Source organism: Leuciscus leuciscus, assembly GCF_965113295.1.
Source record: "Leuciscus leuciscus genome assembly, chromosome: 1".
Classification (NCBI taxonomy): Eukaryota; Metazoa; Chordata; class Actinopteri; order Cypriniformes; family Leuciscidae; genus Leuciscus; species Leuciscus leuciscus.
Window position 1 is genome coordinate 62,169,695 of NC_138725.1, and position 26,874 is coordinate 62,196,568.

The window sequence follows — 26,874 nt, forward strand, 5'->3', positions numbered from 1 at the left end:
TCCATATAGGTTTAGCTTTTTATGTTACATTTGGTTTATATAAACAAGTAGGTCAAGGCTTTGACAAATTTAAATCTGTAAATGTTCAGAAAGTCAGACTTTTACTAGCATCTTAAGTAAAACAAAAAAACTTGGAAGCATATTGTCCTTATCAAAGCTTTGCAGTTGGATTCAGTCGGTTGGTTCCTTTCAAAGATGTCTGGCAAGGCAAAATGTTTGAGAAAGACACTCCCCACAATTCCTTGCTGTCAGCTGAGTCATGTCTGCCCCCTCACTGACAATCTGAAAGCGTTGGAATTTATGCTTGAAAAGAGGTTTTTCATGCAAGAAACTAGAGACACAGCAAAATCCTGATGAGAATGTCTACTTTTGCTAGTGTATGATTGAAACTTTGCCTTTACCACCCAATAGTTTGAGTAATAGGGAGAGTTCATTCACCTCCTTTCTTTGACCCTTCAGAAGAAAATGTGGGCTGTATCACCCCCCACCTCCCCCCTTAAAACCCCCCTTTTTTTTTCCTCTCTTTCGCTCTTTTTCTGCACTAGTCTACTTAATACTCCTTAGCTATAATTAGGGCCTTGAGTTTCATGCAGAATGGTACTCCAGAGCACATAGAGGAACAAATACTCTTGTCTCTTTCTAAGGCTTGAGGTTCATTGACGTAATTACTGTTCATTGGGTCTAGTACTTAATTTGTGCTGAAAAAAGAGCAGTGTTGAGGAATAACTAACTAAAAATGGTGCTGCTAATTTTTAAAGGGTAACTAAACCCCTGGTCAGAGCCTGACTCCACCCACTGGCAATATTTGAAAAATTCTGGAAAAGTAGGCAGAGCCCAGTGGAGAGGGGGCGTGCATCTGAGACATATCTCTCTGTAGGCAAGGGTGTGGTTAGCTGGTACCCTCTGACGTCAGAGTGTACCACAACTTCCAATAGGAAAATTCAACTGCAGTAGCCACTGTTCAACATGAAGAGGGCAGCACTCAGACATTTTTACACCATATTTTGTCAAATTAAAACACTTTAAACACAAATGTCAAAAAAATTACTTGAATCAATGAACAGCACTAATAAAGCCCCATTCTTTCAGATCATTAACTAAAAAAAGTTGGTTTAGGGTTTAGTTACCCTTTAAGCAACAAGCTACTTTTTTAGCTACTGTGTTTCTTACTTGTTTTAGATATTGTATCGCAGCTGTAGCTTTACATATGAGCAAACTAAAATAATAATCAAACGCACTATCCTAAACTGTCCTCTCTCTCAGTGGAACTAATTAATTCTAGTGAATTGATCAATCTTAAATGATCTGATTAATTCTATTTTGATTAATAATAGTGAATTGTTATATCCTTAATGGTCTGATTCATTATGATTCATTATAGTATATCAGTTCATCCTAAATTATCTGATTCATTCTAGCGAATCAGTTCAACCTAAACAGTTTGAATCATTCTAGTTTGATTCATTCATGTGAATATGTGTACTAAACATCCCTCTCTTTCATATGTAGCATTGGAAAATCAGATGTGTTCCAGTGAATGTACTCGTTTTTGAATTTATTAAAAAATTATTCCCAGATGTTGCTGTTCATTTCTATATTTTTTTGACTGTTTATGCTGTACCATTTTTTAAAGTTTAATTGAAAGTATATTTATTTGTTCAGTGCATAATTAAGATTCTACCTGAGAGTTAACACATTCAAATACCCTCAATGTTTTTGTAGCAGAACATTAGGCTCTTGAATTATATGTATTATATATTGTGGTAGATATTTTGTTGTTAGTATCTTCTATAGTAGCGCAAGTAGTTTGACTGTGGTTAAACTGCTTCAAAACTGTTGGTTGCCAAGCTACATGCCTCTCAAAAGAGAAATCATCATAATTATATTGCAGAACAGGGGGTCTCTAATGGAATTGCAATTATTCTGATTTTGCAAACAAGAACTTAACTTAATGCATCTGGAATTTTGCAGCATCAATTTCAATCATCTAGGGCTACTGTCTAAGAAGTTTCCCCCCAGTGACGCGTTTAGCCTTGTGATTTCTACTGAGAGCTAAGTACTAAGTCCCACAGGCACAACACTATGAAATGAATTGCTGTACGAATACACATTCCATTGTTATCTGTGTAGGGCAGAAAGGAGGAAAAGACTTCAGGCCGTTATTCAACAAGTGGGCTTATCACTTCCCTAAATTCTTCTGCCTGCCCCAGCCTGGTTAATGAGTGTTAAGGTCCCAGAAGATAAATGGTCCCAGACCCTTAGTAGGGAATGTATCTCTTGATAGTAACTCGAGTACCAGTCCATACTGCTGGAAATAGAGAACCTATTGTTCATGAATGCATCGGTTTAACTGAATTATAACCATAACACTTTCAAATTAAATCGCAAATAGCCTAATCACTGGAAAAGACCAGATTACAGAGTGCCCTGTTACAGTGTACAACATAAAATTATTATCATTAAACATAAAACTATCCCTGGCCAGTGGTATACAACAAACCATTTTACAGTTGACTTATAAATAGCCATTTTATTGCATTAAACATAGAAAGTTACCATTTTTATATAACAAAAATGTATTCATGCACTCTTAAAAAAATAAAGGTTCTTTACTGGCATTGATGGTTCATTGAAGAACCTTTAACATCCATGGAATCTTTCTATTCCACAAAAGGTTCTTTAAAGTAGAAAAAAAGATTTTTAAATTTTTTGAAAATGTGAAATTTTCTTCACACTGAGAAAAAAAAAAAAAAACATTTTAAAGGGACACTTCACCCATTTGCATTAAGCTTTGTATTGTTAGAAACCCAGTCATATTTTTGAATAGTCGTGCATTATTCCCTCATTTTCCCCTGAGACGGGAGAAATATGTATTTTAGTGTTGCGGTTCCTGCTTATAATGATGTAAAAATCGTCATTTTGCGTCATTTTAAGCAGGAAGTCCCATATCTTTGTAGAGGGGTTGAGACTACAAACACTCGTTCCTCATTTTTCCAGGGGGTGGGACCCACTCACGCTATAGACCTATTACAGATCAGTGGGTGGGACTTCACATGCAGAAACTAAAAGCAATATCCGCCATCTTGTTTGGAAGCTAAGCTAACAGGCGCTGTGGAGCCAGATGTGAAGTTACGACAATGGCGGAAGGTACTCAATATGATGTTCGTGGCTACCTTTACGAGCTGCAATATAGCGAAGAGCAGCCGAGGCAAAAGACCTGCCTGTCGCGGCAGGACTGCGGACTGAACACACCGGTACCATGCAATAATTCACCATTTCGAAAGAAATACAAACGAGGAGTAATTCACTAATGAGTTCGCCAACTAACTAGAAATTTAGTATGAAATGAACTTCAAGCTCTGGTGGTAGCTAGCCTTGTAGACGGAAGAGTGATTTCTCTGATAGGCGGATACCTCATAGGCGGTGTTCTGGATTAGTGGGAGTAGCTGTGCAATGTGGTGCATTGTGGGAGTTGTTGTCTTCCATACAAATGCGCCCTAAAGTTACTTTCTGTCTTTCCTCAGTCAAGAAGGCACCAAATTTGAAGTTTATGTTACATTTTGACTACATATATGACCCACTTTTAATAAAGATTAACGTTCCCATGGGTGAAATGTTCCTTTAAGAACCGTTCACTAAAAGATTCTTTTGGGAACCAAAATTGTTTTCCAATGGCATTGCGAAAAAACCCTTGTGGAACCTTTGCTTTGTGCGAGTGTCACTTTCTCTAAGCATTGCTTTTTTCCTCTATATCCTTGCAACGTTGAAACCTGTGGAATCGCTGCTTTCTCTGACATAATAGGTCACAGTGCATTTTAACAAACCTACCACTAAGGCTGCTCTGCGAGTTATAGTGGTTTTTATTATTTTATTTACTAACAAACATTAGTCTCGATTGTGCAGACAAACACACTGTTGTTAAATTAAAGGAAATTATCGATAAATTAAACAGTTGAGCTTCGTCTCACCAGTACTATATTGTTCATGCTTCAAGAAGAATGAGACAGACATCAAAGGGTTTGGTTGACCCACAATGTGATCCTTGTTTTGAATAGAGGTGGTAGTGGATGAGTGAACTGGTGCAATCGGAGTAGGAGAGCACAAGCTGCTTGAAACATGGCCAAATGTACCCGGTGCCAAAGGTGTCTTTGAAAATGGCAGGTTGGGCCGCACTTTGATGTGTTGCATCTGGAGCCTTTAAGTGAGTGTTTAAGACAGCCTCATCTTTAACTGTGTCCTGACCAGGAAGAGGATCACTTCTCCTAACCTCTTAAAGCCACCATGAAATCAAAATGGACAATTAAAAACTTCCAACGATCCAACAAATTCCTGATGGACAAATCAAGACATGGGCTTACATGTTTTTTTATTCAAGAAGTCGTTTCACTTGGAAATAGGGAAGACAATGCAACCGCAACTTCTTCCATTTCATGCTGACCAAATTTTCACGATTGATTTTAAGGATTTGGATGATTCTGCTGTGCAACAATTGACATACAAGTTGATGAGAGTTCAAAAACAACATGCAATCTATTTCGGCAATGGTCACCTGTAGACTTTTCTAATTTTTGTGTTTAATTGTTCCCTTACGAATTAAAATTATCCAAATTTACTTACCCTACTTTGTTTCAAACAAACTTAAACATTTAATTGGGGCTGTTAAGCTTCAAAACAAAAACATATCATAAAAGTACCATAATCTTTCATTTTCTCCCATTTCTATTTCAGTTTCCCTTTAAATTGGAATATAGCGTAAAAGTCATATGGGCTACTTTCGTGTTGCTTTTTGAGCTCAACAGAACCATGAAAAATGGCACATGTTCATTTTTGGGTGAACTATTTCTTTAAAGTTTTTTTTTTTTTTTGCAAGGGAGATGCAGTTAACGAAACATGTGAGCTGGTCTGAGAAATTGAAATAAGGCCAGTATGTAGATTTGTTCTGCAAGCATTAGCATATAGAGAACATGTGTTTCTGCAAGCTTGCACGGATCTCCTTTTAATTAAAGCACTGCGACATTAAAAATGAATAGGAGAAATTATGTTTTAAATTAGCAAATAGGTGAAGCAGGCAGTTTTTACTCTAATCATTTGTTCTCATAATCATTACTTTCTATCCTCTGCCAGGGTAATTTTGGCTGAGCTTCCTAAATCATTATCAGTGGTGTTTATGTCCAGTCTTTCATCCTTCTTCAGTCTTAAGTGTCATCAGTCACAACCATCAAATATACGTAGAAGAAACTGCACTTTGCTGTGAAGATATATGTTTGAAAACTACCTGAAAAGTATAGTCGGGCAATACATGCTGTCACAGTAATGGCATTTAGATGAATAATTCAAAACCCTGATCAGACAGATGGATGCATACCTTGTGGAGGGATAGATTCAGTGCATCTGTTGTAGTGGCCGCAACACAGCATGGCCCAGATAAGCAAAAAGAGCCTTTTAAACCGCTTAAACGTAGAAACACACACATGCCCACACATACACCGGATACATTAATATATAATGGACATCCCACTCCTCAGAGAAAGACTACCTGCTGGGCTCCAAACTAAAAATATCCCCCCTTTTAAAAGATGGAGAGGAAAGAAAGGGATGAAGAATGGCACATTTACTTATGGCCTACAGGAGATCTCTGAAGAATCAAAAATACAAAACAGGTGTGCACATCCCAAACACCCAGATTGGGCTCAGGTGCAGGACAACAAAGTAACATAAACGAAAAAAAGAAGAAGTCCTCACACTGAAAATAGCTGCTCCAAATGAATGTATTAATAGCACAACGTCTCGACCATCAGTTCTTCATCAGGCACAATTCCAATGTAGAGTAAAGTCAACTTTAAATAGAAACAGGTAATCACTTTAATTGGGCCCACACACAAAAAAAAAGTAATGTGACCAAAAAAAAACCAAGGGTCCTATTGTGAGCGGTATTGGTAGTCTCTCTGAGAATATTTCTGGATATTCTCAGTGGATTTTTATATCAAACTATTTGTACCCATGTTGTCATCTTATGTAAGAGATTCTATGGATTTTATTGAATCATTATATGGTGTTGACTTTTCTGTTGATGATGTGCTTCTTGCTACTTTTGATGTTCAGAGTTTATATACCAATATCCCTCATACTGAAGATTTACTTGCTTTTAGAACAATTTCTAACACAAAGATCTGTGGATGTAAAACCTAGTACAGCATGTTTATTGGATTTAGCAAGTATTGTCTTGACTAACAATTTTTTTCGTTTTCAGGTTGATTTTTATGAACAAGTGAAAGGTACTGCAATGGGTAGTAAAATGGCACCTAATTATGATTGTTTGTATATGGGAGTTTTTGAAAATGACTTTCTAAATGAGTCAAATTCTTTTTTCCCTAAGATTTTGCTTTACAAACTGTATATTGCTTTACATTCAGACATTTTTGTGTGTAGCTTAAGTGTCCAAATAAAGGGGGCACTGCATGTGCCCTATCACTGTTGTTTGCATTTCTTCCAAAAGTTTTCTGAGCAATTCCACGAGGAGGAAATTAAGCATTAACTATGTAAATATACTGTGGTAAAACAGGGCAGGCATTTAATTAAAAATAATTATGTCCCGTCAGTCTGTGAGAGACAGTTGTTAAATGATGTGTCTGGAGCTGTGGATGTTTGCCTTGCTAATGTTAGCGTTGTTCAGTCAGAATGTAAGCAAGAGAACGATGGAAAGACTAGTGTCAGAGAAGAAATGCTGATTGAGGAGAGTCAGTGTTTATACTAATTCAAAAGTGTTTTCATGTGCGCCTCGAATGTAATTACAAGATCTAAACACTATTTAAATCATAGATGATATCCACCTCCTTCCTCCGGTAAAGAACTAGTCTTAATTGCTTGAAAGATGATGCTGTATCACTCTACACATAGTTCAAGACTTGCAAGACAATGTTCAAAGAGAGATTGGCCTTTTATGATTGTGAAGGGTCTTTATATTCATGATTCCCTTATACTGTATGCATGTATAGTTTCTTACGTGGACAACCAGATAAGTTTCAGGACAATATAAATCTTAGATATCTATTAGAATAGTTGAGATGTTTCCTGATGCTGTAGTGGAAATTTTAAAGACTAACCATGAACTAACATTTCTTTCTCTTTACAGGCCTAACATTTAATATTTGAAAATAATAATGTATCAGCAGTTTTTTTTTTTTTTTTTAACAAGGTTGTTGTTTCAAAAGAGTGGAAACTCTGAATATTTAGACAGTTAGACAGTTATTCTAAATGTAATAGTCCCATGACAGATTGAGTAATCAACGATGAAATAACATTGAACCACCAACCCCATGATTCTGATGATTCTAATATCTAAATAGGTGGTGCTGTTTTGCACAAATTGAACCAATCATATACGATAAAAAATGATACAATGATCATGAGTAGTATATTATGCTATTTTGCTGTGTTCTGTATTTCTATCCTTTATAAACTGTTGTATTTTTGATGGAGCTGGGATTCTCTCTGAAATTTGTCTGAGGTCCTCTGGCCGATATTAAAGCATGTTCGAAGGATTGTCTGGAGTCTGTGTTTGATTATTGCTGCGCAGTAGGTTAGACACTAGAGATCTTACTTCTATTCTCAAGTGATAGTGTTTAGTGGAGCAACTTATTCCCAAGTGATAGTGTTCAAAAAGGTTGAGACGTTGGGCAACTCGAACAGGTATTAAAGTATGCTTGGTAGTGTATAAATTCATAGGTGTCTGGGACAGCCGGTTTAACTCAAGTCATGTGCAGGGGAAATCTACCACAATACTTTTTTCTTTTCTTTTTTAAATCCCAGTTTTGTGCAAAACTCATCTTGTGGAACCAGACTTTTGACTCTTTTATCATAAAGCAGGGTCCTATGAAGTGATTTTTGTATTTTTTTTATGCGTTTTCTATTTACATTTTTCTGGATTTAATCCTTTCTGGAATCTGTTTAATAACATTTTAATAATCAAAAAGCATTGATTATATTTTAATCAAAATATATTTTTACTTTAAAAAAAAGTTTGACACAATAGTGTTTTTTTAAACGGATATATCATAATTCAAGTTGAACCAAACTTTTATTTTGGCGGTTTGTAGTAAAGACTTAGAAGACTTAGATCTGAAACGCAAGTTTCAAGCGCGAAACGCAAGTAACTTTGTGGGCGGGTCTTGGGCGCTGTTGCTATTATACCGGCGGGATAAATGACTCTTGCGTCCGACGCAAATCTAAAATGGGTTGGTCTGAAGTAGCTTCATTATTCATAGGTGTGGTTTGGGCGTAACGTGAAATAAACCAATCAGAGCGACATCTCACATTCCCTTTAAAAGCAGGCACGCTTGTTGCATGGCGGATGCTATTATAATGGCGGATTTGCCAGACACACGCCAGGAGCGGTTCACAGCCGAGGAGACCGACGTTCTCGTCAGGGCCGTAAAACACAGAGAAGTGACATTGGGGATGGGAGAAACCCACCCAAATTAGCTTCGGTTAAACAGGCGTATAATAATTTGGGTAAATGTGTAAGCTATATTTATGCCTATTTTTCACATCTTCATGGACACAACAATGATTTCCCTCGTGTGTTGATATTTTTCCTTGTAATAATGTATGATTTGCAAAAATGAAAACTGTTGCTTCTGTGTAGATGAGAGAAACAAAGTGTATGCGCGTTGTGCACACGCTACATTGATTATGGCCAAGAATGCGCCCTTAAAAAAGCATATGAATAACATGCGCAACACGCCACTGACTTTAGACTATTTTTTTCCTGGTCAGTGGCGGAATTGTTTTCTAAACCTGCAAAATAGTATCAGGGAACGTTTGCGCCGAAACACGCCTCCTCTTTTCGCTGCACCGCCCCCAGGAGCGCAAGTTCATTCCCTAGTTTACTGCCGTACGTCTGTGGAGGGAAAAGTCCGCTGTGCGCGGGTGCAAAATAGGAATGATACATGCGTCGGTGTACAAAGTCAATTGCGCTGGGTGCAAGATAGGGCCCAGAGTGAATGATTGCCTAATACACAATGAAACTCAGAGGTGCCGTTTACACAACACTGTTTTAAAAAAAACAAAAAAACTTGACTTTTCTTGTATTTTCGCTGTTCATGTCATCATATTTGTGTAAACTACAAAAAACATGAATTTGTGAAAACGGTGACGTCATGTGCATGCGTATTATGTGTTCAGTCTATAGGCAGGGTTGCCAGGTCTATCCAACAAAACTAGTCCAATGACTTTAGCAACCTTTAACCCATGGGAAAGAAAAGAAAAATCAACCTGCAGCAACAATTTCAGAGAAGCCCTATTCTGATTGATTAATCCAAAAATCGCAGAAATCTGTGAAATTCCCGTTTATAGAATTTTTTTTTTTAGTAGTTTACTACTAGTTTTTATGACTGGATTCCACAATATCTGTCTATGTTTTCCTTTGCGGCTTATCAGGCCAAGAGCCTCCAAATTAGATAGGAAGAGACTGGCTACCGACATGTAAAGTGAACGACTACAATTTGTTTTGTTTATATATGTCATTAAAGGGTGGATTTATCTGGAAAACGTTGATACTGCAATAATAGGTGTAAAAAATCATTCAAATAATTGTACGGCAGTATACTTGAGGGACTCCTCAAATGTGTGTGTACTTGCCATCAGAATTTCGGTTGAAAAACCAGACCCATATGTTAGAGCAATCATGCGCCTGTTTGTTTGGTTTGTGTTCAGATGAAACGATTCAGATGAATATTTTAGGTGTTTAGATGCAGGGGAGATCTCATTAGTGTGACTGATCAATAACATTGTGCAAACAGACAATCTCCCCATCTGTTTAGGAAGAGGAAGTGAAGCTCCGCTAAGCGAGAGCTAAGAATAGAAAGTCCAATAAGGAAGTGCAAAAAAAAAAAGAAAAAAAAAAGTGTCTTTCAATGTTCCCTCGCTCCCTCTGTGTCTTTCCCTATAGGTGGGCAACAATTCATCCAGCAATGCTGTGAGACCCTGGCTTCCAACCTTGTGCTGGTTTCTATGGAGATGCCAGTGGGCAAATACACAAAGAGAGACAGAGAGACCGAGATGAAGAGAGAAGGGGAAAGAAAAGCTAGTCCTCCGCGGAGAAGAGCTCTTGGCAAGCTTTCAGAACTGGATGCAGAGCAGCGTTTATTTCCTTTCAGACATCGTCAGGGAGAACCGAGCGTATGTGAAATGAATAATAATGAGGGGCACTTCATAGCGTATTTACCTCTGCGTAGCACCTGTGACGGAATAAAAGGGAAACGAACTCCGATGGAAGGAAGGATGTGATGTCGCTTTCTCAGTATCACTTGTCACAAGAGTATTCTGAGAGTATTACAAAGCATTTTTTAATTAGACAAAATGCTCTAAATTTTTTCAATATTATTAGTTCTATATTTTAAGAGCTAACAACACGATTTATATAAACAATCAATTCAATATTATTTACTCTGATATTTTTATAATATAAAGATATAAGTTTTTAAGAGATTGGTTGATACACTTTACTTGCATCTTCAAGGGTGAGGGTATGATAAAAAAAATGTTTTATCAAAAATAAATATGAATTAATTTAAATGTTATATATATTAAAATATGATTAAAATAATATATATAATTTTAATCATATTTTAATACATATAACATTTAAATTAATTCATATTTATTTTTGATTAATATTTTTTTTATCATATGATTAAAAAAAAAAAAAAAAAAAAAATGTATATAGACGAATAATAATAATAATGAAATACTATATATAAGTATAAGTATTTATTAAAGTATTTCATTATTATTATTATTCGTGTATATAAATTCTTTTAGAATTTTTTGTATTATTATTATTATTATTTAATATATTAATTTATATATATATATATATATATATATATATGTGTGTGTGTGTGTGTGTGTGTGTTAATGATTACAAATTAATACATTAAATAATAATAATAACAATAATAATAAAATAATTTATTTTTATTTATTTTTATTTTTATTTTAACTTTCTGAATCTGTATGCCTAGTTATCAGATCACATTAATGGAATCTCCTGAGCTGGTCTTGCTCTCCAAACTGACAGAAGAACACCTGCGCCACTAGCAGAACATCTCTGGTGCTGCCAGAAGTTGAAAAGCCCACCTCATACAGAACAGCCCGCACCAACCTTTTTCTGGTCAGCCCAGTTTGCTGCTCAGGTTTGGATTGCTCCCCATGCTCCCCCTGGGCAGTTCCAGAAATTCTCTGATATCCCAGATGTCCAACACAGCCCCTTTGTCTTGCAGATGTTCAACAGTAGGTGGTTTCCTCCACACCAGAAGACCTCCAGCAGCTTTCTGTACTTTGACTCATGGACATTCCTGATGTTATATATACTGCAATAAGGAAGTCAACAGAAAACATCTGCAGGTGGTGTGACCTACTGTTATATTGATAGAGTGAGACTGAAAAAAAGTCCCATGGGCCAGTCCCATGGCCTCACAAACTGTTGCAGAGATGATCATGGTCTGGCGTTCGAAAGCTAGACAAACTTCTTTAGACATTATATACAGGTTTGCAGTTATGCAATAAATAACTTTATTTTATTTTATTCTGACCCTATACGACAAGCAGTTTGGAAAATGGATGGATGTGTTTTTTATATTTATTTATTTAATTCATTTTACCTTATATAACATTTGCTGCTTCACTGTCCAAAAAACAGGTGAGCCTAAAAGTGAGCCTAAATTTCAACCTGCTTTTTCTACATCCAGTACTGTGTGTATTGTGTGGTCCATCGATGACAAAATACCGACAGATGGCACTGTCTCTAGAGTTACTGTAATAACCAGATTCATTAAAAAGAATGTGTAATGATGTAAGAATTTTGGACACAGTCATAATGACATCACTGTAAATTAATTTAAACCCTCTATGAGGGCTGCAGGAAAGGGTTTGCACCTCTCTCTCTATCGCTCTCCTTCAGTCCATATGTCCTGAACAAGCGTCTCTTTCATCCACTCGTTCACAAAAGCTTCCTTTCATTCCGCTGAGAGATGGCTTCACACCAGTTCTGTTTCCAGAGTGATACCCAGTAAACATAGTGAAGGGAATGCCAAAAATCAGTGGCCTCGGGGTCAGTGTGTGTGTATGTGTGTGAGAGAGAGAGAGAGAAGGAAAGATAGATCTAGCTGTTTGTTTACAGGCATGCACTTGTCAACCTCCATTAGAACACACATGTATAATACATTTATAATGAATGTCTTCAAGAGTGAGTCTGAAATGTCCGCTGGGCTCTGGCTATGTCTTCATACTTGGTATGAAGGAGGGTCATGTTCCTTTTAGGATGTGTACTAACTCATAAATGAGGCATTTTGAGGCACTTATCCTTATTGAGATACACTGAATCTGAGGTAAAAAATACATTTTTAATTATAAAAAATATTTATAAAATGGAGTTTTGAATTAATGATGAATTAAATAAATCATTTTAACTGTTTATTTGTTTATCATTTTGAAAAGTGACTAATTTAGACTTTTTGAATTAATAAGTTGATTTTTGATTAGCTATTCGTCACTGCATGAGCTATAAGGCCAACCTTTGAATGGAAAGTCTGCCCCAGCTTTTAAGAACCAGTGAAGTCAATATAGTCTGGTTTGGTCTTCAGGATGTTTCTGAGGTTTTTGAACCTGGATAGAAATGGGTTTTAGAGGTTCCCTCCCATAAAAATAAAAGGCACTTCACTACAGTACATTTTGTGAAGGCTATCTCGTTGTTGTTCAGATGTTTGACTGCAGGTGAAAAGCAGCTTGACACATAGCATGCATCAACACTGACTATCAATTTGAATACTGCTGTTTCTTTTACTGACCTTGCAATGGCTTTTAAGACTACTATATCCCATGTTCCTATAGCGTTATTCCACAAGCCTATATCTGTGTGCCTACATACGCACGTATCTTAAAAGGGAAAAAAAGCGGCCTTTTAATAATGGATCAAGTTCAGTCAAAAAGGGCATCAACAGAGAGTAGATGAAAGAACTGCTCAGAGATAATAAGCCAGGCTGTAGCCACAGGCGTAGCCAGAGGAACTGAACCGGCTTGTGACACAAACGCACACATACACACAAAGATCATCAATTAAAGACAGTACGCCGCTATGCTACCAGACTGTAGATTAAATTAGTTGTTTTACAGAAAATCAAAGACTCAAATCTTGGTTCATCACTAAGCAGCGGTTCAAATTTGTGTCACTAAACAAATGATTAATTAGCGAACAAAACCAACTACATCAAACCACATCTGATAACCATTCAGGCACTGTTGAGTTCAAAAAGAGACAATTAGCATGGTGCAAACGGAAGAAAATCGTAGGCGTATTATGGTGTTTGTGCGCTAAAAGCCATTTAAAGCTAGTAAAAGTGGGCCGTCACACTTCTGAGCTAGTGTTAAGCTATTGTGCGCACAATACGTAACACCAGCATTTCAATATGAATTCTGTAAAGTCATTTATAAAACATGTCAATAAAACATGTCATGTCAATAATTATGTTTGAAAACTGTGGGTGGCATTTTTTTCTCACAATTTTTATCCGTCCCCTCCCCCGAAATTCAATGAGAAAGTAATAACGTCTCTCATTAAACGATGCAGTTTGAATGTATTAATGAATGTAGTTCATTAGTCCGTTAGCATTCAGGGCCAGTGATCAAAAAGCGGGGAACGATTTTAAAGGCCTTAAGGGTATTCTTATTTAACTTATTTTTTAGACAAAATATTGCCAGTTACATTTGCTCCATCGGCACAAGTAGTTAAACTAAGTACGTCTACTACTAAGTACTAACTATGTCAAATCTAGTCTATTTAAGTATACGTTTGCACGACAACGATGTAGGCTACTAAAAATGGAAAATTCTTTCCTTTGCGTTCCTCGCGTACAGACGACAACACGGTCAAAACAATCCCCGTTCACACGGATCCGGTAAAACCACTAAAACGCGTTGGCGATGCCACTTTTTAAGGAAACACTACGTGCCTATAGCCTGGATGCCAGCCGAACTTAGCCCCGCCCACAAAATGTTTTGGTCGGGAAGTTCGGTCTGGACTCGTTCCGTTGAGGAGCTATTATGCCCGAACAAAAATTGTTCGGACCAATCAAATTGTCAGGGCGGGCTTTATACGATGATGGACAGATGAGCAACCTAACGTAATCATCCACGTCACCAACGAGCGCTTGGGTTGAATTCGTTTACAACACAGATGACTGCCGCTGGAGAATTGTTATTTCACGAGTTCACACTTACAAATAAGTCAGATAGAATAAATGCATATTTGGCGTGCTGTCCGAGGAGAGGGCGGGCTCGGTATTCGGCCCGAACCCAAAGTGCTCCCCCCGTATTCCAGACTGTGGAAGAACAGGCCGAGAGTGAGTGGAGGGATGCTGAAAACTGTCAAGGAATGTTAGGTGAGTTGACAAAGTGAATAAATATATGCTTCCTCTCATGCTGATAGTGTAGACCAGACGGTCATTGTTTGATGACAAGTTGATTGGATTGATTATTTGAACGTGCTCCTCTCGAACTTTGTTTATAAAACATTATGGGTAGATTCCGCCATCGCGTCTGTTATAGAAGATATCGACAGCGCATTGATTTTAAAAGAGGAACAGAGAACCACGATCAAGACATTTGTCGATCGGAAACATGAATGAAAAACATACGTCACTTACTCCGATGCTCTGATTGGTTATAGGTCTATCCAATTGAGTGCAGAGGCATTTTCCTTCCTGGTTCGGTTGAAACACGCCCCATAATCAAAGCTCAATGGAGCAGTATCAGACTCACATTCTGACTAGAATCTGAGTATGACGACGTCAGGCTAACGTGCCTATAGACTGAACACGTAAAACTCATGCACACGATATCACCGTTTTCATAAATTCATGTTTTTGTAGTTTACAAAGATACAATAATGGTATCGTTTTTCAAAAACTCGCACATTGAAACCAGTTTAAAAAATTTCACTTTTTCAGGCCCCCAAAACGCTGTCGTCTTGTAAATGAATGGCCAAAACGCATATTAAAATTGTGTCGTGTAAACGGCCCCTCAGCCAAAGCAAAATCATTGCACATCTCTGAGCAACACACAGTGGTGGTGTTTTGCCCATGAGCGAATTTCCATATTTCTTAATAAACCAATTCAGTTAATGAATCAGTGATTCACTCACCAAGAAGCGGGTGACTTGTTTTGTTCCTGAAAGTATCTGTATTTTTGAATCAATCATTTGAGTGAGTGATTGAATAATTCACTCATAAACATGGTCACTTGTTTTGTTCCAGAGCCTATCAGTGTTTTTGAATCAGTCATTTGAGATTCAGCGACTCATTCATATTGAACGAATCAATTAAGTTAACAGTTTAAATGATCATTAAGACACTTGTCGCCACCAAAATAATGCTTTTTGACAATTAATATTAGACTTTGGATTTAAATAATTATTAATATAAATATATGAACATATAACATTTTTGTAAAGCTTTTAAAATGGATTGCATGTCTTTTAGGCTTGTTGTGCTGCATATAAATTTAAAAACTGTAAATTCAGGAAATACACTTAATTTGTTCATATTTTCTGTCATCAGCCCTCTTGACATTTTCGCAGCTGCAGAATTGTTCTTCTGGCTGTATACGGTTTAAAATTCTTACTTTTTTCGTCAAAATGATCTCTTGATTTTAATTCGTCAACTCCGTACTTCACATTGGTGAATAGTTTCTTTTCAGTCTCTGATGTTTTTAGTTTTTTTTGCCAAAAGACCTCATCTGACCAAAGAAGCAGTCTACAATCAAAGCTCCTGTAATGTTCAGTGAACTTCAGCTACTCAGAATTGTGACTTTTAAAAATAGCATAGGCTTTCTTCTGAGATGAGCAGATTTGATAGTTTGAAAGTAGATTTTCGGACATGTTTGGCCTCTATGCATGGAGAAAAATATACCTGCGTCCTCTAGTTGTTTGAAAATTGTTTCTAAATAGTTTTCTAATAAGACAGTGGCTTTATTTAAAAAAGTATTCTCCATTATCAGTGCTATGCTTTCTTTAAACACTAATAGTGGAGATATGGGGCAGTGATAATGGCTATAATAATGTTTGAAAACTAATTTTCCCTAATTTCAGAGATCTGTAGTAAATAAACTTGAATGCAGTTTGACATTAATGTTATAAAAAACAAGTAGGCCTACATATTGCATGTTTCTTCTCGAGTGGCAATAATTGCGGAAGGTAATGCAACTTGCTGCCATGGTGATGTGGTTTCATTTGAGGTCCAAGATGAGTGGAAACCATTGCACACATGTAGACCTTCAAAATGCTATGGGTTTCAAATCAATTTCAGTCCCCATGAATATCGCCATGTGAAAATCACAGCCACTGTGAAAAGCTATTCATCTGGGTAATGCCAAGGTTATGTACAAGAAGACCACTCTATCTCAATGCACACTGTGGCGCTTGGCACGAATCTCCATATTTCATAAACAGATGTGTTGTTTACGGGTGGCAGGGGTGTGTAGACAAGACTCTCTCACCTTGTCAAGTCATGGTAATGGTTGAAGGTAACAGCTGTTTGGCCATATGGGGTTTTAGAAGAGTCATTGGTAACACCTACTAACTTATTGATCTGTAAAATAATTATGAGTTCTCATATTGTAGATTTTTCAGGTGATGATTTGTAGTTTGAGGCATAATAATATAATGAGGGGAAGAGAAAAAATTCCGTGTTCCAAAGAGATTGAATGTTGCATCATTTCACTTCTTTCATGCTGTTTCATGCCCTAGGCAGGTTCTGAGACACGCGCTTACCTTGCCAGTTGATTTGCTTCTGTTATTTCCATTGGGTACGGTTGAAGATGAGTTGAAGTCCTCATGGAGGCGGTCCAGAAGCCAGAGCAGGAATTCCAAAGCGTCGTGCTGGGAATTCCCCCGGAACTGTGCACCATATTTAGATACGGTCATCTGGAGACAAGAAACAAGATAAGTGTCAGATTGGCTATTAATGTAGACATTACACAAAAAAGGTACTGAACATGATCCCTTTATTCAGTCGACACACTCCATATATAAAATCCTGTGTTGTCTATTGAATGTCGAGAAAAACAAATCCTGGAGTCATTGAATAACATCATCAGTGGATCTGACTCAGAACAGGCAGTTTGTTAGATACTGAGATGCAGTGGAGACCAGATGGAGGATGTAAATTGCAGTGAATCATGCTTCACACTGCAGATCATGACAACAACTGTGTAAATGAATAACTGAAGAATCCTCATCACATCTGAGATCACAAAAAAAGTTCTGATGAAATGCATTGGCAGATAACAGCAGCAGTTTTTTTTGTGCTTGTTTTGTTGGTTTGTTTTTTGCTTTACAGTAATGTTAAAGATTTCCATTTCAATGAATGCTGATCTTTTGAACTTTCTATTCATCAAAGAATTCTGGAAGAAGAAAAAAAATCACAGTTTTAACAAAAACGTCTAGGTTAGGTATGTAATTCCTCGTTAATTACGTTACTTTGTAGGAGGTAACAGAGACGTAACGTCGAAAGTGACCGACCGACTGAAAGGGAACCCTAAATAGCACTACAACTGTTTTCAACATTGATTTTAATCAATGTGTAGAAGCTTGTTTCCGCCACAGAATAAAACATTTTAAAAGATAATTGCTACTTTTATCTCACAATTGCGAGTTTAGGCTACATCTCGCATTTCTCAGAATTGCGTGATATAAAGTCACAATTGCGTGTTATAAAGTCAGAATTGCGAGACATAAACTCACAATTGACTCCTTTTCTCCGAATTTCAAGTTTATATCATCTAATTCTGACTTTATGACTCGCAATTATGACTTTATATCACGCAATTCTGAGATAAAAAGTCAGAATTGTGAGATAAAAAGTCGCAATTACCTTTTTTATTTTTTATTCTGTGGCAGAAACAAGCTTCCATAGAAATGTTTCTTGCGCATCAAATCTTCACATTTGAATGATTTCTGAAGGATCATGTGACACTGAAGACTAGAGTAATGATGCTGAAAATTCAGCTTTGTCATCACAGAAATAAATTACATTTTAAAAGTATATAATAATAATAATAAAACAGTTTTTACTGTATTTTTGATTAAATAAATGCAACCATGGTGAACATAAGAGACTTCCTTCAAAAAATTGTAATGCAGTATATATATATACATATAGTAAGGTACTATATTATACTGTATATGATGTCTCATAAACTGCTTACTTTCAGCTTAGTCTTTTTTCTTTAAATGTCAAAAATAAAATAAAAAATAATGTTTATGTGCATGCGCTAGTCTAGTAAAAAATCATCATCCCAAAGTAACTTGAAGGCAACATAAGTCTTACTAGTCCACATCATATTCTCAATTCAGTTTAAAGTAGTCTTGATTGTCAGGTACATTTAAAATAATAATTTTAATGCTGAGTGACATAAGGATTAATTACAGCAGCATTAACCATACGAATTTAATCTAGCAGCTGGAAGCAAATTGCAGATAATAATATGAAGCCGTAGGCCTAAGGACTGAGATAACATAATAATATTAACATTAGTCATATAGTGAGAAAGTGGGTCATGTGGTCACAGAGTTTAAACCCATGTTCAAAAGAATGAAAGTCTAGATGTCCAAATGCCTTGTCCTCAAAGGAGTTATTCAGAGGAACAACAATTAATTCAAAGCGCCTTCTATTTAAAAGAATGTGACAGAGAAACTGCTAGATATATTTATATATAAACAAAGGTCAAAGGTCACAAGGCTTGTGTTGGGAGGATAAAAATGTAGCCTAATATTTAATTATATAACATATAGTCATTAGTCACTGTAGACCATTTAAATTCTGGTCCTGTGAAATTTCTTTGGCGTATGTGAAAGCTTTGAGAAATGTAGGCCTCCACTTATAGTGGTATTAAAAGATAGGATCCCTGTCAGTTTTAAACTGTGGGAAAAGAAAAGCTTTCATTTCGTCAATGAGTGTTCAGCCTGAAGAGGTTTGACTTGCACGTGAATGAGAGTTTTGTACACAAAACTAGTATTAGTATGGAAGCAGATCCTTTAATGACAATGTGGCCATGCATTTTATTGGTGTATTTTTTGGTTTTTGATCCTCTTGTGAATAAACACAACTGTAGACATTCACAGACTCTTTTGATTTTTCATTCATAGCCATATTCCAACAACAACAACAACAACAACAACAAAAAGTTCTGTACTGCATATGGAGAAACATATTTCAGTGTTTTTATATATTTCAAGACAAGAAGGAAAAGTACCCAGAACCATCCATTAAATCGTCAAAAATTTGAAAATAGTATTGGACAGTTTAAACATCAAAGCTTTGGTCTTCAAAGGCTCCTTTCTGCTTAAAATCCTGAGAGTGAACCCAAATATAAGGGTAAAATAATAGTGTAAGATCTCATTAAATTATTTGTCAATGCAATTTTCTTTCCTGTGTTGCTGTTCAAATTGAAACATGGATTTCCATGAAAGTTTATTAAGACTGGATAAGGATTTTTAAAAATCTTTTTGAAGACATTGCATGCACCAATAATTTCTAACTGATGAGCATAACTAGGAAAACAAATTTAATTTAATATAGATATGTGACCTTTTAACATTTCATTCATTATCAGGACTTTCATTTAATTTTTTATTTTATTTCATGACAACTTTCTGTTGCTAGTTATTTGCAGGTAATACATATACATTCTTATCTCAGACAACATTTAATTTTTTTAGATTTCGATATAGCATAAACCTTTGGTTTCCTGTAAAAGAAACAGTGTAAATTAGAAATCCATATTTCTGCTAGTTTCATCAACTTTTAGGAGTACGCTACTGTACACAGATTATGTCAGAGCCAACAGACATAGGGCCAGATTTACTAAACAGGGCAAATTAGCATGATAGCGCAATCCCATTAAAGCACTGATGGGAGTGGAAAGTTCTGCGCGTGATCTACCGACGACGCGCAAATTAAAGAACACAGACGCAGCCGGATCATTTCCATAATGACCAACACAATCTGGCAAGAGCAGCGCAAATTAGCGTCTGGTTTAAGACAGAGTTACGGCACGCACGGAGATGAAAAGGGTATGTATGGACTTATCTAACTCTGGGGGATACGGTGAATAAGCTAAAGTCCCAAAAAGTCGGTGTGTTCCTTTAAAAGAGGGGAAAAAAATTCACAGACTGTAGTAGGAGAAAAATTCAACACGCATAATATGCATATACTACACAGAATATTGTACACATGAATAGACATATTGCACAAACAAATGGCACCAGCAACACAACAGTAAAAAAAAAAAAAAAATGTGCCTATCCATTCAGTGAATTCAATGGTCTTATAGCTAAAAGTACAAAACTTTTCGTGATTTTTGTTATGGGGTAGCTGTCTGTATCTACGGCCGGAGTGGGAAGACCAAATATAATTCTTCACTGCGTGTCTTTAGTAAATCCTTTTTACCGCCAAAAGAGGGTTTGTGCTAGCGCAGACTGTTAGTAAATCTGGCCCATAGAGTACAAATTTGATTCCAGTAATTTTTATTCCCAATACTAACTTGAGCAGACTTGATGACTCAATGTAGACTCACATCAACTATTAACTCTGCTACGCTCCGCTCTGAGTGGGATAGTTGGACATCAGTCAGGAACAGTACAACATGACCTTGTGATCTGTGAAATACCATCCTGTCATCCATCAACCACATACCATCTCTATCAACAGCCTTTTTTTCCCTTTAACAACTCATTGGTTTGAGTTCCAACTAGGGTTGTCAAACGTACTGGTACTATTGGTTCCAGTCGGTACAAAAAAAAAGTCAACCAGCATTTCTGAAGCAAGCATAGAATATAAATCTGATAGGTTGCATTATTCAACAGAACACCGGGTATGTTTAGTACACGCTGATAGGCGCTGCTTTCAGACGCTCTTGTTCGTGTTTGTTTGAGCGCTCTCTGAGCATCAAAGGTTTCTATTTACAGCGTGTTTTAAGCGTTGAGCATTGTAGCAAATCACAATTATATTTGCTGATTGCGTGAACGCAATGGCCTATCAGAGGTGCTAGCCAGTAAGTTAAGCCGGGTGCACAGTGTACGATTTATTATAGTCCTTTTACCACAGCTGCTTGTCAGACTGTGCAAACATGACCATGTCCATGTAAGCCATGTCACACTGTGGGATCTCAGTTGTCATTCACGTCAGACTATACGGCAGTCAAGACATGTTAAAAAAAGGATGCATGCAAGAAAGACTCGTCCGGAGATTTACATCAATCCGTGACATGTGCGGCGACAGTGAGCAGCATTTACATGCGGGACTGAAATGGTGACTAGCAAACAAAAACAATGTCTAGCACTAATATTGATCGTGGCTTGTCTTGAAAACTGAAAAAAAGAAGAAAAAATGAACACGTATATGTGGAGCAAGTGTTTCTTTGTTGTTGTCTCACTAATTGTGTCACCAGGTTCTGCGCTCCAATTGGTTTTAGATTTGACAGTTGTTGTTGTTGTATGGACTTATCTAACTCTGGGGGATAAGGAGAAGTCAGGACTGTGCGTCAAACCTTAAGACACTGCCAGAATTGCGTTGGGGGAGGGGTAAAATTTTATCGCAACAATCATTAATCGGCTGTCAGTAAACCATAAGCGGAGTTTGGGGGGCCAATGATTATGTCTGATCTACGAATATTTTTTTTTTATTCTTTATTTTAGACTTTTTTTTTTATAGACTTGCTTGTTGTTAGGATGACAAAAAAAAAAAAAATGTACGTAAATTTTTCAGACTGCTCTTCCTCAGCAGTCTAACAGCACTCATCAATGTCAAAATGATCGAGACGGCCAATCAAAGAAGTCAAAGAAGGCGGGTCTTACTGACACAACATAAAAACTTAATGGAAGGATGTAAGTATTAGACAACTGTTTTACGATTTAAATGTACAGTGACCGACAGTAAATAGACTATCTAGGGATGCATTGCAAACTATTCAACTTTTTTTTGGAAATTTCACCATTTGGAATTGTAAGTACGCGATCATGATTCATGACACATGACACGTAATTCATAAATGAATGTGACGAGACAAGAAATGTTTGCGTTTTTGACATATGAATAAGAGTGAATGTGTGCACATTTTAAAAATTTGGCATGCTGTCCGGGGGAGGGCTCCGAGCTCAGAATTTGGCCCGAACCCAGAGTACTCCCCCTTTTTACTGGGATAGAAACCAGCCGAGAGTGAGGTGATGGGGTGGTGGAGGGATGCTGTGAAACTTGACATGAGACAGAGGTGAGGAAAGGCTTTATTTATACCGGCTTCCTCTTGTGCTGATTGGTTGATTACCTGAATGTGCTCCTCCCGAACTTTGTTACATAAAACTTCATATAGTTTAAATTGATTACGTCTTAACTACAATTAGACCTAGAACCAAGAATGTACCATTCTTATTAATTCATTCCCTTATATCCCTTTCAATCCTTATATTTAATTCCTTTATTATTATGTATTAAATAGTCAATTCAGCCTTGTGCGGTGAACATGTCAAACTAGCGATCAAAGACTTCAGATTTTGGCAAATCATGGCCAAAATCATACAGTGTAAACCCAGCTTTAGTCAGAATCTGCTTACGTTTTTGTTTTGTACAACGTGAGCCGCACGCTTGCAGATCCTTTCATTATAACCAACAAAAGTGTTAACAAGTGATTCATTGTACAATTAAGACAGGGTTTTCTTAATTATAACATGAGTTTTCGCGAGAGTGCAAAATTCCGTGAGCTTGCGCTTTAGAGATAGGCCTATGTCACACTTCCTGCTTCCGGAACGCGGAGTAGGGATTCAGAACTTCCGGTCAAAAGTATTTCTCAATAAGGATTTCGATTATCAGCCATAATGTCTAAACCATCCGAGGTAGACTGACCACGAGCTATGAGGTTGTGAAACTAAGGTTTTTGCTCCTGTAGAAGCTATACGTTCGTATGAAATCAACCTTGTTTTAAGAAAAACATGTTTTATCCGCGATCTTATGAAAATAAAACTACACTACCCACAATCCTAAGCGTAGCAGCAACGTCTGCTGATTGGTCCAACTCGCTGTTACCATAGAAACGTTTACCTTACTGGCGAATGGCCCGCCGCTGTGTTGTAGTGCACCGGGTTGCTCTGCGTCAGGACGTAGACAGCCATACCTCAGCTTTCACGCTTTTCCACTTGAGAGTTTTCATTTACCATCCGAACCACATCGTCATATGTGACTTCAGGCAGGTTGCGGAGAGATTTGGTCCAGCGGTATCTATCGGACTCCGAAATTGTAAAAAGCTAACCGGAAGAGCCGTATCCCTACTAAAAGACGTACTTCCGGTCTTCATTTTTTTCGTGACATAGGCATATTGACAGCCTTAGTGATTATAAAGGGCGGGCTCTTCTCTTGCTTTCTGTTTATTACCCATTCACAATCTGAATACAAATTTAGTTTTTTATGCTGCTAAGTAGGCCTAAGTGCTAACCAACAGATAAGACAAAAGCAGGACAATTTTTTTTTAAGTAGGCTATGTAATTCAACAGTTTTTGCTGTTGAAATTGGTACCGACTACCGAGAAACGCAAAATTTTACTGGTATTGGTACCGACTACTGTAACTTTGGTACCGTGACAATCCTAGTTCGAACTCACACGTTCCACAAGATATTTCTCTTCCAAAAATTGCACAAATTGAACCAGTCACCACTTGTAATGCTGTCACTGTATAATTCGGGTCCTTTTTAGTCTAATTAGAAATAGATTACACTTGACGCCGATATTAGGCAAATGAAGTTAAGCGCAGTGGGAGCCTTAAATTATAGTGTAGAGCTCTTGATTGTTTATAGATGGCTCCCAATTTCTTCAGTTAGGCACTCATTAACTCTCGCAGACGTGAAGCAGAGCGAGTTTATTTATGTCGTCTCTAGACAAGATACTCTGGGCTCTGTCAACACAGGAAAAAGCAAATGGGGTGTTCCCCCATTGAGTGTACATTTTACCTTGAGTGATCTTGTAATTCTCCATTCGTCTAACAGTCAGCCCAGACTGGGGTCCTTCAAGGCAATACCGGTAATTTCAGACTTTTGATAGTAGGGTGTGAATAGAAATGGGCCTCCGTTTCTCATACTTTATGGCTGCACTCCCACCTCTTCTCGATGACGCTTTTCCACAGAAATCTTTTCTCAATTTCTCACGCTTGCTAGTTTCTTTAGCTACTCCTCCTACCTCAAGATAAATGGTTTGCTAAATGTGTTTTATTGTACATGTTATTCTAAAAGTCTTAAAGAGTTAGATGTTCTGACATCATTTACTCACCCTCATGTCATTCCAAATCTGAGATTCATGGAGATTAATTATTGATCAAGAAGATATTTTGCTAAATGTAAGCTGCTCTTCCAAAAAATTACTGTAAATGTTTTACTTTTGTGTGTGCATGCGTGTGTGTGTGTGTGTGTGTGTGTGTGTGTGTGTGTGTGTGTGTGTGTGTGTGTGTGTGTGTGTGTGTGTGTGTTGTGTGTGTGTGTGTGTGTGTGTGTGTGTGTGTGTGTGTGTGTGTGTGTGTGTGTGTGTGAACTATTCCTTTAAGTTTTTTTTTTAGTACAGGTCAAATCAGGGACACAGCAACTAGAAATTTCAAGGTTGCTGAGTGATTTTGTTAGCAATATTATTAAAGATGACAAAGGCTGGACTAATTAGGCAACACAACAGTCATCGTGAAGAAATTTGTACTTCTACCATATTAAACCCTTAGCTTTCTGCCATCTAACCCTGTCTGTCTTTAAGACTGTAGTGGCAAGTTCTTTTGTCATCATTTCTCAAGCAAATGTATTACTCTAGTAGTAGATTTCTAAGAAAGCAGTGTTACATAAGACTTGCGTTCCAGATTGTACTCGTCTTTGTGGACAGTTTCCAGTGTGGTGATGTCTTATCTGAGAGTGCACTCTAGTTTTTACATTTACTCTCTGGTGGTGATAATGTTATCTGTGGGAAGTTTCTTATCCTGATCTATTTTTTGCTTGGGAGAGATCATCCTGTGGGAAAGCATTTGCTCGCATACTGAACAAAACGGTCACATCAGAGAAAGATTCATCAGCTGATTTGAAGTTATATATGGGAAGCTGAAACGCGTCCAAGAGATTTTAAGTTAAATAGATATATTAATGTAAAAGGAAATTTATATAATTTAGGTGCCGACCGTACATGGTAACCATTTCCAAGATTTTCACCATTTTAATCACTCGTGCATTTTAATATGCTGGTGTGACATTTATTTTTAAAAGTACAAATATTCTCGATAAATACTGTATTTGGTCAAAAAACTGCATGCATTCTAATTATAAAACACATAAAAATAACATGCATACTAATTATGTATGATTTGCATGATCTTTGGAGACAGACATTAAAAATGTTCTTCTGAAGTGGGCTATCAGGCTGTAAAACCTTTAAATTTTTAATTGGAACTCACAACACTTATTGTTTTCTCCAGTTATGCAAAGCGCATTTGAGCAGCTATAGACTATTATATTGAGGTTCCTTGAATACAATAGGTTATTTGAGGAACCTTCACGGGATGCCTGTATAGGTGGATAAAAGCATCAGATAAGTGAAGAAACAGTAAACTTGAATGAGTTGAGTTTACCTTAAACTCAGCCGAGAGTTGAGGTGTGTATTGAAAAGTCCAAAGCGCTCGGACTAAAGACGCGAGCCGTTCCGTAACTTCTCCTCTCTCGTGCTGACCGTTCTCATCCATGATAAATCCGTTCATTCCCCTGTGACTCAGATCCAGTTTATATCGCTCCAAACCCAGATATTCTGTGAGCATGTCCGTGTTGCTCAAGCACTGCACGACGGCGTTCATGAAGCAGGTGTTCCCGTGGTTCTTCAGACCCAACGCGCCTGGCGTTTTGTCCCCGTACAGCGAAAACAGTCGCTCTTTCGCGGAGGAACGGCAGGGAAGCGAGGAACTTTTCCTCACTTGGCTGCCGTTGTCCTCTTTTTTCACATGTCCCGAGTTTCCAGCGCAAGGTGCGCTTTCTCCAAACCCACCATCATCATCCTCAGCATCGGACCGTTCGGTTGTTTCCCCACCGCTAGCCAAGCTTCCCAAACTTTTCAAGATCTTACTCACTAAACTTTCCACAGATTTAAACGATTTCCTCCGGAACAGTTTCCCTGTGCGTTTAGTAGACTTCCCCGAATCTTTTTTCGCGTTCTTGTCGCGTTTCTCCATGCTTCTTGTTTATTTCCCTCCGTGTTACTAAAACGTTCAAGCACATAGAGTGTTGTTATCCTCACCTGATGCTACGTCGATACACAGCATTGTGGACAGCAGTCGTTTCACGCGCACATCAGCGCTGAGATTTTTTCTTACGCTCGCCGTGAAGGAATGATTGACAGCTGGAGCGGTCAGTACGGAGACTCCTGTGACGTCACGCTGCCGGACGGTTAGGAGCGAATGAATGATTGACAGCTCTCAATAGTGGTAAGCACGAGCGCTCCTGGAACTTCATACTGTGGCGGGGAAGCTGCCTTCGAGTGCGAGCGAAGATTGACAGGTGGAGCTGTCAGTAGGCTACGGCAAGCCTAGTGACCAGTGTGCGAAGTATAATGACTTTCAAAGGGTCGACTATTTGAAAATAATTTTAAGGTGCTATTTTATTAAATGCTGACGGTCACTGTCAATAGAGGTCACATATCAAACCTCCAATAAATCATATTTTCCCACCTCAGGCATTAAAGACCTTTTATTATTTTCAGTGTTGCATTCATTGGCTCCCATTCCTAGTAGAAGAAGCTAGTATTTAAGTCATGTGATGTGAT

General features: G+C 37.5%; 1 protein-coding gene across 1 annotated transcript in view; it reads right to left on the minus strand.

Annotated features, from left to right (window-relative positions):
- The window catches only part of usp43b (ubiquitin specific peptidase 43b), an 84,257-nt gene extending 57,657 nt beyond the window's left edge, over positions 1–26,600 (minus strand). Inside the window, exons 1-2 of the mRNA XM_082162056.1 lie at positions 25,694–26,600; positions 16,826–16,978 (exon numbers count right to left, since the gene is read on the minus strand). Coding sequence (XP_082018182.1) covers positions 16,826–16,978; positions 25,694–26,284 — 744 coding nt within the window. The 5' untranslated portion in view covers positions 26,285–26,600. The remainder of the gene's footprint in view (positions 1–16,825; positions 16,979–25,693) is intronic.
- Between the last annotated feature and the right edge of the window lie 274 nt (positions 26,601–26,874).